A 14,034-nucleotide genomic window follows, 5' to 3' on the forward strand; every position below is an offset into this window, starting at 1 on the left:
GGGTGGGGAAAGCGGCAAGGCCTGCTCTCGCTGGGTCGGCTGGCCCCTCTGGGTGGGCGTGCAGGGCCTTGCCTAGGCTTCTAGCATTGGGGAGAGACACTAAGTACCCTGCTCTGGGAGCAGCTGCTTCCCAGAAGCAGCTCACCCAGCTCCGAGCTGCAGTTTGTTCCCTGGAGTTTCATCTGCGGGCCTCCCCCCCTCCGGCTGTAAGTGCCCTGCTGCCTCTCCTGTGTCCCGTCCCCGGGAGTGAGGTGCAGACAGAAGGGTGTGTGTGTCAGTGGCCACCAGGTGGAGACTGACTCCCAAGCTAGCTCTGGAATGTAACTCCGGAGCCGGAGCCCGGCCTGCTGCTGCCTCTGGCTGCCCGCTCCATGGCTGGCCGGCCTGCCTGCCTGCCTGCCTGTCTGTCCCCACCGCTGACAGACTCATGTCCGTGTTCTGAGTATAACCTGCCAAACTCTTTATTCTTTCGATATTTGCAGATATGTGCCACTGTTTCCAACTTTTCATCTACAAAAAGGCCTTTCCAACTCCTTCCAAATTAGAAGATCCAGGTGGTTACACACGGCACCTCTGTACAAATTCTCTCACTTTTCATTGCCTCTCCAGGGCCGGATAAGGGATGGGCACTGGGATTGATCTAAGATTAGAGGCTCGCCCGCCCGCCCTCCAGCCAGCATGGGTTCCCCTCCCGGAGACACGCAGGAGCCTTTTAACCCCCCCCCAATGTAAAGTCTAGGAAGCGCTGAGACGGCCTGCACGTGCACTCTAAGCTGGGACATTTCTGGGCCTGCCGGACGCTGTCTAGGCCCTTTCCATGTTCCGGGGATGCCAGGCAGACGACCCTCCTGGGATGGAAAGACCTACAGACCCAGCGGGACCAGGGCAACAGCAGCAAATGGAGATGGATGGGCCAAGGGACGCTTTGCTGCCACTAGCACCTGCTGCTAGCACTCCGGCCCCTTCCTTCTTCCTGCATTTTCCTGCAGCCTGCATGGACTCCTGCTCCTCCTTCTCTTCCTCCTTGTGGCAGAGCAGTCATCTGTGTCTCTTTCTTTTCTTCTCTTTCAATCTCCTGGCTTTATTCTGGGCCCAAAAGCGAGCAGATTGGTGTCCCAGGCGCACGGGGCAGACGTTTCTTTCTGATCCAAAGCACATGGGGAGCTCCCCACCTGAGGGAGCTCATAGGACACAAGGGAGAGACGTTGTTGCTGCCCTTCTGCTGCCATTGTTGTGATTCTGAATGTATTGATTGTGCTCCATGCCGTGTATGACTTGATATTTTCCTGTCTTAAGTCCCTTGAATGAGTTCTGCTCAACAGACTGTATATTTCATATTGTATTTATTGGAGTTTGCTCTCACCACAGCCATCCTCAAGGAGTATCCGATACTGCTCTAGACTCTCTAGATGTATACTAGATAGTTATTGTCCATGCTCTTTTGTAAGGGGCTGGTCTTTCTGCCCAGTGACCTGTGCTACTTTGTATAGTGCAAGTGTGTTCACAGAATAAATCTGTTGGATTAGTAGGAGTGTGAGTTCCTTTCACTGCCTTGGCCTCTCCTGCTTCCATCCATGCTCCACCAACATCCCATGCTCTTCCTGTTTGTGTCACTGTGTGCTGTATGCCCCCGAGGAAGTGAGGAATCAGGGGCAGCCCTTTGCTGTGAGGAGAACGGCTTTGGGGCAGGGTGTTAGATGGCTTGGGGGGCTGGGCGGGAAGCTTGGGAGCAGGTGGGCTCTGGGGAGGCTAGGATGGGAGTTGAGTCTGGTCACAGCGTCCTTAGAGGGGATGGGGAAGAGGCTGCCCTGGAGAGCTTGTGCTGGCCCAGTGGGGAGAAAAGGGGGCTGTGTGTTACTTCTTCCCCTGCCCCTGTGTCTAATGCGCCTGTGTCTCTTCTCTTCCAGTCTCGAAAGGGTGCAGACCCGGAGCGGGAGAAGAAGGTGCCGGAGTGCAAGGCGGACAGTATCGGCAGCGGGCGGGCCATTCCCATTAAGCAGGTTCGGATTCCCCGGCCCTCCAAACCATGCCAGAGCACTGCCCGCTGGGGCAGGGGTCCTCAGGCCTCCTGAAGGGAAGCAGGGCATCTCGGCCTGGGCCGGAGCGTGGCAAGGGGAGCATATGCCATGGGTGCATGCTGGGCTAGGCCACATGGGTGTCCAAGTGATAGTGGGGGAGTGTCTGTCTCAGGCTCATTGTGTTTCCATGCATGTGTCGCTGTCACCGGCTCTGCATTCAGCGTGTGCGTGTGCGTGTGCGCAGCCCCCACCTGTGCCCCCTTGTGTGTGTGCACCTGTTGCGTGGGTGTTTGCCATACTCACGCTGGTACTAGTGCTCCCCAGCAGAGGGCAGCAGAGCGCCGCTATGGCTCGACCGCTGGCTCCGGCTCCTGGCGGCCGCTGGCTCCGGCTCCTGGCCCTGGCTGGGGTTTGCCCTCTGAGGACACGCAGGCGCCGGCCTCCTGTTGGGGAGCAGCGCACTGTGACAGGGCGGGGCCCAGCTGCGAGCCTGCAGGGCCAGAGTGAGCCAGTTCACACTGGGCAGCTCAGGTTCTGCTCCTTCCTGGGGGGTCGCGGGGAGAACTGACTCCAGCCTGCAGCCCCCTCTGTGTCCTGCAGCCCGGCTGTGGTGCTGGGGACAGGGTCCAGGGGTGGCGGATGGTGGGAGCGGGGCCAGGGGCAGCTCTGGTGCAGTCCGGAGGAGGGGGCCCCAGGGCATCAAGGTAAGGGGGAGGAAGGGGCCAGGTGTCGTGTGTTTCCATGGCAGCTCTGGTGTTGAGACTGGGCCAGGGCTGGGTCGCTCGTGGGAAGGGGCAGCCAGGGAAGTTCTGGCTCCGGGGTGATGGGGAGGGGTCTATGGTTGGTGAGGGGGCAAGGGGGAGGGGTCTGTGGCTAGCTCTGGGGTGATGGGGAAAGGGTCTGTGGTTGGCTCTGGGGCGAGGGGGAAGGGGTCTCTGGCTGGCGCTGGCTCTGGGGCAAGGGGGAGGGGTCTATGGCTAGCTGTGGTACAGCAGGTTGAAGGCAGGGAGGCCATGGAGGCCAGCGTGGCTTGGGCTCTGGGTAGGAAGGGGGACAGATAAGATGCACACCCAGATCATGCCCCCCGTCTCTCCTTGGGGTGGGTCGGGCTCATTGAGTCCTTTCCTCCTCACCAAATTGGAGCTTGACCGGAGGTCCCTGTGGGCTGTTTAATCCTCTGTTTCTGTTAGCTGGGGGCATCTGGCTGTCCCTTCCCCTTGCTCCCCTTTCTCCAACTCTTGTGGGGCTGGCTGCATCCCCGGGCCCTAATGCAGGGGTTGTGTGCTGGCCCTGGCTCTCCTAGCCCCTCTCCAGGAGTGTCTGCTGCAGGATGAACATTGACCCAGCCTCACAGCCGCCCCTGGCACCGTCACTTTCCACAGGTTCATAGATGCTAAGGCCAGCCGGGACCTTTGTGCTTGCGAGAGGGGAAGTTTTGTCTCTTTGAGGTGCCCAGGGGAGGTGCGTAATTGTCCCAGCTTACTGGGTTGGGGCTGGAGACGGTTTTGTGTTGTATTGTTGAAGAGGAACCCCTAGATATGGAACCTGGCCCTTGTTGCTGCCAACTCTGATGAGAAGAAGGGTCACAGAGCATCTTGTCTGACCCCTGGTGTAATGCAGGCCAGAGACCCACCCCTCAGTTATTCCTAGAGCCTATCTACTCCCTCATCCCCAACTTTTAGAAGCAGTGTCCAGTCATGGTGGGTACTTAGTGGCTGGGTTCATGTGCTGTGCCTCTGGGCCTGCACAGGCTGCCAGGCGGGAGCGGCAGGGGGAAGTGCTGGGCAGAACCCCTGTGCTGAAGCACAGTGCAGGGACAGAGACAGCAGGTAGGGACAAGGCTGTACCCTCACTCTATTCATGACTCAGCCCCCAAGACTGGCCTTGGAAAGTTGCAATTCTCCATGTTCACTGGACTCCAGGAACTGGGGCTTTCGGAGAAGCGCCAAGTACTGCAGAAACCCCAATAAAATCATGAGAACTGGTGCGACATAGAGGCTGGGGCCCTGTACAAACGTATCCCAGACAGTCCCTGGCCCAAGGAGCATTGTGGGACTTGTTCCCATTGCCAAAGGGCAGTGCAGAATGTGGTCAGTCAGGGAGGCTCAGGTACGATGGGAAGTGGGAGTTTGAACTGCTGGCTGGACAGATCCTGCGCAGTGGCACCAGGATGTGCTTGGGTTTCTGGGGTGCCACGGTACCAACTGCCCTGACAGCTGAGCCACTTGGCCTGCACCACTTTCGCCCCAAGAGCAAGGAGCAAGCGGTGCCTCCGTGGTCTTGCTGCGCTGCTGAAAGGCCCAGCAGGGTGCACAAGCTCTGTTCTATCCTTGTCCGAGGAGTGCACAGAGCTGTCTCTGCTCAGGTGCCCACAGACCCTTCAGCGGGGGATGGCGACACCCATAGCTTGGATCAGGGCCTCCCTTCACTTCCAGCAGGTCCCGTTCCTTCCAGGAGGTTCTCCCAGGGCTCCAGCTCTCGGAGCCATGATGGGTCCCTAGGTCATGTCTCTGACCATGAACTCTTGTGCGGTGACTCAGATCCCTGCAGCTGCTTGGCTGCACTGCCCCGGCATGCCAGGTACAGCTCCTCCTGAGCTTTCACAGCTAGGCCAGGCTGGCTCTGCTCACATGGCAGGCTGCCTCTGATGGGGCTGGCTCCGGTCTCTTCAGAGTGGTGTCAGCAGAGCCCTGGGAGGCTTTGATAGGCCCTGGGCAGCAGCCAGGCTCAGGGGATCCCAGCCTACCTGAGGGATGGCAACAGGTACTTTTTACTTGTTTCTCTGGCCCCGCCACCGCAGAGTGGAGTGCCTCACACTCTGACAGGCTTGCTGCATTCGCCCTCACTGTAGGCAGGCCAGAGCGGTCATCAGGGAACTGTCCCACAAACACAGAGGGACTGGCCTGGGAGTAACTGGCCAAACATGGATCTGAACCCAGGTCTTCGGGTCCTTGAGTAGAGCCCCAACCACTGGACCATCCTTTCTCCAGGTGCCACCCCTAGACAGGAGCTCACTTGAGACAGCTCTCCCACGGCAAACACTGGCAGCTGCCAGAGGCTTGCTAGGCAGAGGACACGACCCCCTGGAAAGCAGCATTTCTGAGGTCTCTGCAGAGAGGTGGGGACCAGCGGATGCTGATACAGGTCCCCTTCCCTGAGGCTCTGAGGACCACAGTTCCATTTTATTTCTGCATGGTGTTGCATCCCAATGAACTGGTGGGCCCTGGAGATGGTAGAATATGGCTTTACCCCAACCACACCCCCTTTCCAGGGACCTGTCCCAGGAGAAACGACCGCACTGTGAACTCACCACCCTGCTGCTGCTAGCAAGGAGAATGTGGCCAGAGCCATACAAAGGCAAATGAGTTTAGTCCCAAAAGAAGAGAGGCTAAGATCCATTCCTCGGTGTCTGGTGAGGAGCCGGCCGTAACCCTGCCGTGAGAGGGGTGCTAGAGCCTCACAGCCTCAGCAGGGGCGTGGGAAGGATAAAGTCTTGCCCCGCACTCTGGTTCAGGGCTCCCTGCAGAGAGCAGTCGTGAGGGCCCAATATTCCAGATGCAGAACAGCAGCCAGGGCTTCAGAAGCTGTCACCGAGAAGTGCAAACCTTGTAACCGCTGCCCGGCTCTCCTGGGGTTGTTCCTTCCTAGGGGAGTGGGGATCTCAGTGACTATCCCCTCGGCAGATCCCCACCTCTCCAGAGTGTCACAGCTTGTGTGACCGGCTGGCTGTGTAACTGCGGGGGTGCTAATGCCCCTCCACTGAGGCAGAGGGACTGAGGATGGATATGGGCTAAGTGAGGTGGCTGGAAAGTGGGACCTTCTGTCTGGGCATCTGTGGCCTCCCATAGAACGCTGTCCAGCGTGCACGGCCAGTACACGGGGGGAAGTCCTGCTACTCGTAGGTGACCTCCCTTATTCTCCGTTGAATCTGCCTAGTGACCTTTCTGGGTCCCGTGGGGAGAGGATGGCAGCGCTGGTGGCTGATTCATCCCCAGCTTTGGTGGCAGAGCCGCAGGGCCCTGTGTGAGCGGGCTGTGTGCTCAGACAGGAGGCTGGTTAAGAGAATCTCGGAAGGAGTGAGTTTGGGGGATGCTTTTGCACCAGTGGGGAAGGCTGCTGTACCGGGGAGCAGAACTGCCCTGCAGGAAGCTGGTGGCAGCCGCAGAGCCTTGCCCATCACAGCACGCCCAGAGCGTGCTGCTAGTGAGCCAATGTTTCTCTCTCCCAAACTCCAGTCATAGACACTAGAGCTGGAGGCGCCCAACTCCCATGGCCCCCGTGTGAGACAAAAGAGCCCAGCCCCCTCTCTCTAGCCCTTCTCCTCAGATCTGGCAGACGCGGTGGCAGACGCGGCCTCCTGCTGGTGCGGGGGGTGCTGCACGTGAGGCTCTGGCTCCCCACCTGGTGCCCATGCTATGATCTCGGCAGGCCCAGGCCCGCACTGGGTGGGGAGAGGATCTTTGTGGCTGGACGCTTGACACTGAGAACTGGGCTAGCTGGGCTGGGAGGCTGCTGTTCCTAGCTGGTGGTTACTGGGGACAAACACATGTCCCCTTCCTCATGCAGATGCTGCTGAGTGTGCAGCCACATAGTCAGCCCTGAAGGCCTGGGGTCCCTGGGCCAGCTCTGGTTGGGCTGGCTTCTTCAGCGGGGCCCAGAGCTGGGGACGACTCCTCCTTGGGATCTGGGACCACGCTGGGAGCTGAGATTACATTTAAATTGCCATTTGCATTTTCCAATCAATACACGACTTTACAATTAAGTTTGGTGTTAAAATTCTTAGCAAAAAGTGAGTGGAAGGGAGATTTGTGGAGTGAACGAGTCCTTTGGGGACCATCGCGGCTCCCTGCCTCATTACACTGCATATTGCGGCTGCTGCCACTGCTTTTACTATGCACCACCCAATCCGAGCACAACACGCCAAGACAGTCACACAGGCCAGCCTCGCAGGGCAGAGGAGGCATGTTGGAGATGGTGGGCTGGCTTGTTGTTCATCCCTCTCAGCTTCTTCCCTTTCGTGACATTCACACTGGGGAAAAGGAGCTAGCAAAGGATTCAGAACGTACAGAACCCCAGGAGAGGCCCGGGGTAGATAGGGATGTGGCTGTGTGTGGCCATTGGGAACATGCAGGATTTGTGGAGACTGTGTGTGTGTGTGTGTGAGTATGTGGGGTTGGGGATTCTCTGGGGAGAGCTGGGGCATTGTGTGCACAGAGCATGTGCATGAGTGGGATGTGCTAGCTCAGAAGTCTCCAGCCCTTTGGGGGTGGACTCCCCATTTGTGATGGTTCTGCCCGTGGGTTCACATGTGGCTGCTGTATCTCACCTGGGCTTTGTCCTTCTCCTCCCTCCTTTCTTGCCTCATCTTCTTATCTCTTTTTCTGTGTAGTATTGGGATTTTGCTCCATTTCCCAGGAAATGGGAAAGCTAGATCTCCCTAGCTGCTTCTCGGTTCAGCTCCGACCCTGTATCGTCAAAACAGAGAACTAATCCAGCCACAGAACAGGGAGCCCTGATGCAAGCCACGCTGCGGTGTCACAAAAACCTGGATCCAGCACTTGCTCCCTACCACTTCTTTCTCCTACCCTCACAATTTCTAGTGCCTCAATACAGAACAAGTCTGTCTGCTTCCACTGCCCCAAAAATGTCTGGACCCCCATGTGTCCCAACCCAGCCGTGCTAGATGGAGCTTGCAAAGTTTTGGCCCTGAACCCTCAATTTGTACAATCTAAACAAAGAGCAAGTCCAGCTAATGCAAACTCCACTGGATATATCTGGAATCTGGGGCACCCTAGCTCAAATAGTCCTGGGAAAACACAACTCCGATAACTGCCTTCTCGTGTGCCAGGATTTGTCACGTCCTGATTTGCATAGTGAGTTAGGAGCAGCGGCATTTGTTGTCTCTCTAAACTGTACAGTTTTGGGGTTTGAGGCCAGAATTGGCAGAGGTAGCAGGATACCGGTACTCAATGAATTTGTTTGCAATGCTGTTGCATCCAGACACATCAGGATCCAGACTTTTCAAGAATAGGGGCAGTTACACTTGGCCTCTGTTTACATGGAAGAATTTTTGGTTTATAGTAAATATTAGCAGGATCTGGCTGGAGGAGTCAGATTTTAAAAAGCCAGCAGGGGCCATTATGACCTCCTACATAGGTGAGATAGGGAATCTTGCCCAGTGGTTCCTGTGTCAAGCCCATAACATCTGGCTGAGCTGTTAGAAAGAGATCCGGCTTTGATTTACAGACTCCAAGTGAAGGAGAATTCACTATGTCCCTAGGTCAGTTGTTCCCATGGTAAAAGCCCTCCCTGTAGACGTTTGGTGCCTAGTCTGAATGTGTCTCGCTTCAGGTTCCAGCCATCGGATCTCATTCTGCCTTTTTCTGACAGAGCAAAGAACTCTCGGCTATTGGAAATCTCTTCTCCAGGTAGTTACTTGTAGACCCCATGATCAAGTCACTCCTTTATCACTTAGATAAACTAGATTGATCTCCTTTAGTCTCTCATGATAAGGCAGGTTTTCCAGGCCTTAAATGATTCTTGCGGCTCTTTCAAATTTGTCAACATCCTTTTGAAGTGTGGACACCAGAATTGGACACAGTATCCAGTCATGGTGACACTAATGCCTTGTGCGGAGTCAGTATCATCTTCATGCTCCGACTTGATATTCCCTTGCGTCTATATCCCTGCATTGCATTCACCTTAGCTACAGGATCGCACTGAGCGCGGATGTTCTCTCCATTTCCACCATGACCCATATGTTCTTTTCAGTGTCACTGCATTCCAGGAGACAGACTCCTGCGCCCTGTACGTTTGGCCTGTCTTTTTTGTTCCTAGATGTATGACCTTGCATTGAGTGATACAGATAGGTTTGTATAACTGACCTGTCCCAACCATCATTTACCACTCCACCAATTTTGTGTCCTCTTCAGATTTTACCAGCATCATTTTATATTTTTTTCCAGATCATTGTGAAAGATATTGAATGGATTTGGGCCAAAAGCTGCTCTGTGTGGGACACCTCTAGAAAGACCATCGTTGGACGATGATTCACTGTTTACAGTTACTTTTTGTGATCTATCATGTAACTGGTTTTTACTCCATTTTTTATCAGCTATGTTGATTTTAGATAGTAGTAATTTTTTAATCAGAATGTCATACGGTAACAAGTTCCTTGCAGAGGTCTAAGCATGGTATCAACACAATTTACTTTGTCAACGAAACTCATGATCTCATCAAAAATAGTATCAGGCTTGTGTGACGAGACTTGTTTTCCATAAAACACTGTTGATTGGCATTAATTATGCTACAGTCCTTTAATTCTTAACTGATTTCTTTCCAAACTGGCCTTTTCATGATTTTGCCTGGTATCAGGGTCAGGCTGTCCGACTCATAGCCACCGGGCCCTTCCCTTTCACCCTTTTTAGATACTGTCATAACATTCACATTTTTCCAGTCCTCTGGGACTTATCCAGTGTCCCAGGATTTGTTAAAAATCCACATTAATGGCTCAGAAACCACCTCCGCAAATGCACTGAGCACTCCTGGGCGTGAGTTCTCTGAGCCTGAAGATCTGAAGATGTTTAGCTTCAGCAGTTTCTGTTTAACATCCTCCCCGGTCCCGGTAAAATAAGACGTGTTTCCTGATCATTGTGAGCAGCGAGTAAATCATCCAACTTCTTCCCAAACACTGAACAGAACTATTTACTGAGCACTTCTGTCAGTCCTGTGTAATGTTGGCTGCTTTACAATGATAGTTTCACAGCTGCCCCAGGAGGTGTCAGATGTTGGGTCTTTCTGACGGAGTTTAGGCAGTGGGACTGGGTCCCAAAATTGGCTTGATCTAGCAATCCAGAGGTGTTGGATCCAGGTTTTTTCAGTGCTGTTGGGGGTCCAGATTTTTTGGCATGCTAGGTGCAGTTAGGCAATGGCATTTGGGCCAACAATGGGCTAGATCCAGCTTTGTCCCCAGACTCCATTTTCAAGTCTTGTTTCTGTTTCCCAGTGCTCTCCCGGCCTCCCATGCTGTGAGGTGCTGAGCGCTCTTCTTGATTTCGCTCCAGCACCATCTAGGAGGCCCTTCTTGCTATCCGTGTCTGCTGAGCAGTCTCTGGCTCCCAACTTCCTCCTCTTGCTGAGGGTTGTTTGCCTAAATAGGTTAGCAACTAGTGTAGATGGTTTTCACTCCTTTAGCTGGTTGCACTTGACCTCAGGGGCCCTACAGGCTCAAGTCTGGGCTGCACTTAAAACTTAGGTTGACACATCTCCGGCACTCAGGGAATGTGAAAAATTCACAGTTGTGCTGCCCTAAAGAGACATGGCTCGATCGCTGGAAGAACATTGCCATTGCCTGGGGAGGTGGTGTTACTCTAGCAACAGTCGCTGTAGTGTGCGTCTACACTCCTGGGGCTACAGCAGCATAGCTAAGCACTGTGGTGCCCATAGTGCAGACATGGCCCCTCCTCCTGGCCATTCTGGGGATTAGCTTTGCCAGGCATTGTGCCCTCCTCTGGCGGTCTCTTCACCCTGCAGCCCTGCAGTCCCCTCACTGCGGGACTGCAGCCTCCTCTTCGTCCCTCAACCCTTTGGCCAGGTTGCTACCTGGTGTCCCCTTCGGGACGGGGAGGGGAGGATGTAACTATCCTGGGCAGGCCACTGTCCTCTGCCTGGCCCATGCTACATCCCCAGTGGCTGGTAGGGGAACCCAGGCACGCCCTCTACTTCAGGTTCCAGCTCAAGGTCCCTCCGAACAGAAGCCACGGCCTGCACTGTCCTACCGTGCTGCTTTCCCCTGAGCCTTCTCCTACCTTCCTGGCTTCCCCTCTCTCTGGGTTCACCAGCCTCCCAACTCCTTCCTCTCAAGGAGTAACTGTGGACACCTCTGCTAACCCCTAATGCACCTCCATGCTCCTAGGGAGTGACTGCAGCCGTCTTCTGCTGCCAGCATCCTGGCTTTGTAAACCCGGCTCAGCTTCTCTCCCCATTGGGCTTCAGCAGCAAGTTAGGCCTGATTGCGCGCTGGCTTTCCTCTGGGGGCAGCCCATCCATTAATGGGACCCCGCAGGCCTGGCGTGGGGTGGACATCCCTTCAGGCAGCCAGGGGAAAGGTGTCAGCCTGGGGTGAGCGCCCAGGGCCTCGCTGCCTGATCCAGACAGAGCCGGGCTGAGCAGCTGCTCAGTGGGGATGGAAATGAAGCCAGACAGCTCCAGAGGTGCCATAGTCTGTGCCCTGCTATCTGGCTTCTACCCTAGGGACAGGAGTCCTTGCTGTCCCTTGCTCCAGTGTCTGCCCCAGGCCCTCTGCCAGCCTCCTGGGCCCAGCCAATCGCAGGGGAGAGGCAGCCCTGGGAGCTCATTGTGTGTTTTCGCTGTGTGCTGCAAACTGCTTGGCACTGCTGGTTGCATGCAGCTGGACCCCCCACTCTTTCCCTCCCCCGCCCCGACCTGGCACCCCGGGGCTTGCCTCCCGTCTCAGGAGCTGCTGGGTAGCATGGCTGGGGGTGGGGAGTGGGTGTGAGGGGGGTGCAGAGAGCTGCAGGAGTGTGTTGTGTTGTGTTCCTGGGGGTGGAGGTTGTGCTTCTGTGGGGGTGGAGTTGTGAACAGCATTGTCCAGGGGAGGCATTTGGGAGTGGGGGCTGTGGGCAGAGTCGGGTGGGGGAGGTGTTTGGGGGAGTGGGGGAGGTATTTGAGGGGCCTGGGGGTGGCGCCAGCCAGTGGAGGTGTTGGGGAGGGTCCGTGAGCAGCGCCGGGGGAGACGTTTCAGGGTGGCCGTGGGTGGGGGAAGGGATTTGGGGGAGGCTGTGGGCGGCACCAGGCAAAGGAGGCGTTTGGGTGTCACCGTGGGCAGGGGAGGCATTTGGGGGGGCTGTGGGCAGCACCGGGGAGGCATTGGGGGCCAGGGCTGTGGGTGGCGCCGGCCAGTGGAGTGTTGGGGAGGGCTGTGAGCAGCGCCAGGGAAGGTGTTTGGGGGATTGCCATGGGCGGGCAAGGAGTTAAAGGGGGCCATGGGTGGTGCCGGGTAGGGGAGGTGTTTGGGGTGTTGCCATAGGTGGGGAAAGGGTTTAGGGGAGGCTGTGGGTGGCCCTGGGCGGCGTTTGGGGTATCGCTGTGGGTGGGGGGAGGCGTTAAGGGGGGGCCAGTTGGAGGAGGCATTTGTGGGGGCTGTGGGCGGTGCCAGCCAGGCTAGGTGTTGGGGGAGGCATGGGCGAGTGGCATATGGACGCTGGAAGGCCTCTCTCTCCGACCAGACCGTTTAGTTGAGCGTCTGCGTCTGGCTCCAGCGCAGGTTGCGGTGGGCCCAGGGCGGGGGGCCCTGGGCATGAGGGCGAATCCTGCCAGGGAGCAGCAGCCACCCTCTGAGCAGGCCCAGCGGCTCCTCGCTTCCGGCACCTCTGTCACTTTGGGAGCCCTAATTTGCTAACTAACTATAACTAACGGGGGGATGTCCTGCCTCTGCTGAGCTGGGCCCGGACCTTCCCAGAGTTCACTGCCTCTTACCCTCCCCTCTAACAAGTCAGTGGGGACGGGCAGGGAGCACTGGCTGAGCCAGTCGCTGCTGCTGGCTTGTGCCCCCCTGTCCCCACTTGCTACAGTGCCAACAGAGCCAGACCTCTGCGGCAGTAAGAGCAGCTGATTTCTGGGCCCTAAGGGCGCAGATCTAGGAGTCCTACTCCAGCCCATGATCCTGAAAGGGTTATCCGCTGTGCTTCACCCCCACCCTGCAGCCTGTGACTCTGGGGAGCTGGAGGAGGGACACTGAGGGGGACACCCCGCTCCCTGTGGCAGGTTGGGGGAGGGGCATCGGGGGGGACACCCCACTCCCTGTGGCAGGTTGGGGGAGGGGCATCGGGGGGGACACCCCACTCCCCGTGGCAGGTTGGGGGAGGGGCATCGGGGGGGACACCCCACTCCCCATGGCAGGTTGACGGAGGTGCATCAGGGGGACACCCCGCTCCCTGTGGCAGGTTGGGGGGGACACACCTCTTCTCGTGTCGGATTGGGGGTGCCTCTCTTGCAAATGGCACAGGGAAACTTGGGAAGCCCGTTCCAGACTTCTCTCTGTGGAATCCAGGTCTCCCTACCTCACTCAGGGCCGGCATCCCATGAGGGGCACTCCCGGGGCAGTAAGGGTGGGGCGGTGCCAGGGACGGGTCCCACGAGGGGCACTCCCGGGGCGGTAGGGGTGGGGGGGCGGTGCCAGGCCAGGGTTTGAGGTTCTCGACTCCTCTCCTGCAGGGCATTCTCCTGAAGCGCAGCGGCAAGTCCCTCAACAAGGAGTGGAAGAAGAAGTATGTGACGCTGTGCGATAACGGAGTCCTCACCTACCACCCCAGCCTGCATGTGAGTGACCCCCAGGCAGGCCCTGCAGGGCCGGGGGGAGGCACAGAGGAGGTCTCTGCTCTGCTGCTCCAGCAGGTCCCTTGGGAGGTGTCATGACCCCCCTCCCCCCCAAAGCACCAGGCTAGTAGCAGGGAGGGGTGGGGAGTGCTGCAGCCTCCAGCCTCTCCAAGTAATGTCAACCCAGGCAGGCACTCTGGTCCCACCCTGGCCTGGGCAGCACCTCTCACCCCACTCCGTAGCTCGGCAGTGCATGGGGCATCTGGCTGAGGGGAGGGGTCAGCAGGGACAAGCATGCTAAGTAGATGTTCCCCTTTCTTTTCCTGCTTCCCTGGCCAGTCCCCAGTCAGGCAGAGCCCCTGGCGGGAGGGAGAGGGTGAAAGCTCCTTGCGGCCAGGGCTGATGGCCCCATCTGGGTGTGGAACATGTTCCTGGCTGTTAGGTATTGGGTAACACAGAGGAGGTGCCGTGCAGAGCCTGCCGAGCTGAGCTGTCACTCGATGCATCTACAATCCTCTTTGCGGCTGGCTCACAGCTGCCTCTTCCATCCATCTCTGTCGCCTCCCCACTGCGGGGCTAATGGCTTCTCTCCCATTCCCTCTTGAGCACAGTTTGCTGCTAAGACAGTGAACCGTGGCCACAGACACACCTGTGGCCCTGCAGACCGCGGTGCCCTCTG

At 57.1% G+C, this 14,034-nt stretch overlaps 1 protein-coding gene across 4 annotated transcripts in view; it reads left to right on the forward strand.

Moving 5' to 3' along the window:
- AGAP3 (ArfGAP with GTPase domain, ankyrin repeat and PH domain 3) overlaps positions 1 to 14,034 on the forward strand; it is a 243,096-nt gene that overhangs the window by 151,349 nt on the left and 77,713 nt on the right. For 3 of the 4 annotated variants that reach the window (XM_038388865.2, XM_043509842.1, XM_043509841.1), the window contains exons 9-10: positions 1,908 to 2,000; positions 13,254 to 13,358. In XM_038388865.2, the coding sequence (XP_038244793.1) occupies positions 1,908 to 2,000; positions 13,254 to 13,358 (198 nt within the window). Of the gene's footprint in view, positions 1 to 482; positions 1,537 to 1,907; positions 2,001 to 13,253; positions 13,359 to 14,034 lie in introns of those variants that run through there. The other variant, XM_038388867.2, reaches the window with a different exon arrangement.

The sequence above is a fragment of the Dermochelys coriacea genome, chromosome 2 (assembly GCF_009764565.3).
Source record: "Dermochelys coriacea isolate rDerCor1 chromosome 2, rDerCor1.pri.v4, whole genome shotgun sequence".
Lineage (NCBI taxonomy): Eukaryota > Metazoa > Chordata > Testudines > Dermochelyidae > Dermochelys > Dermochelys coriacea.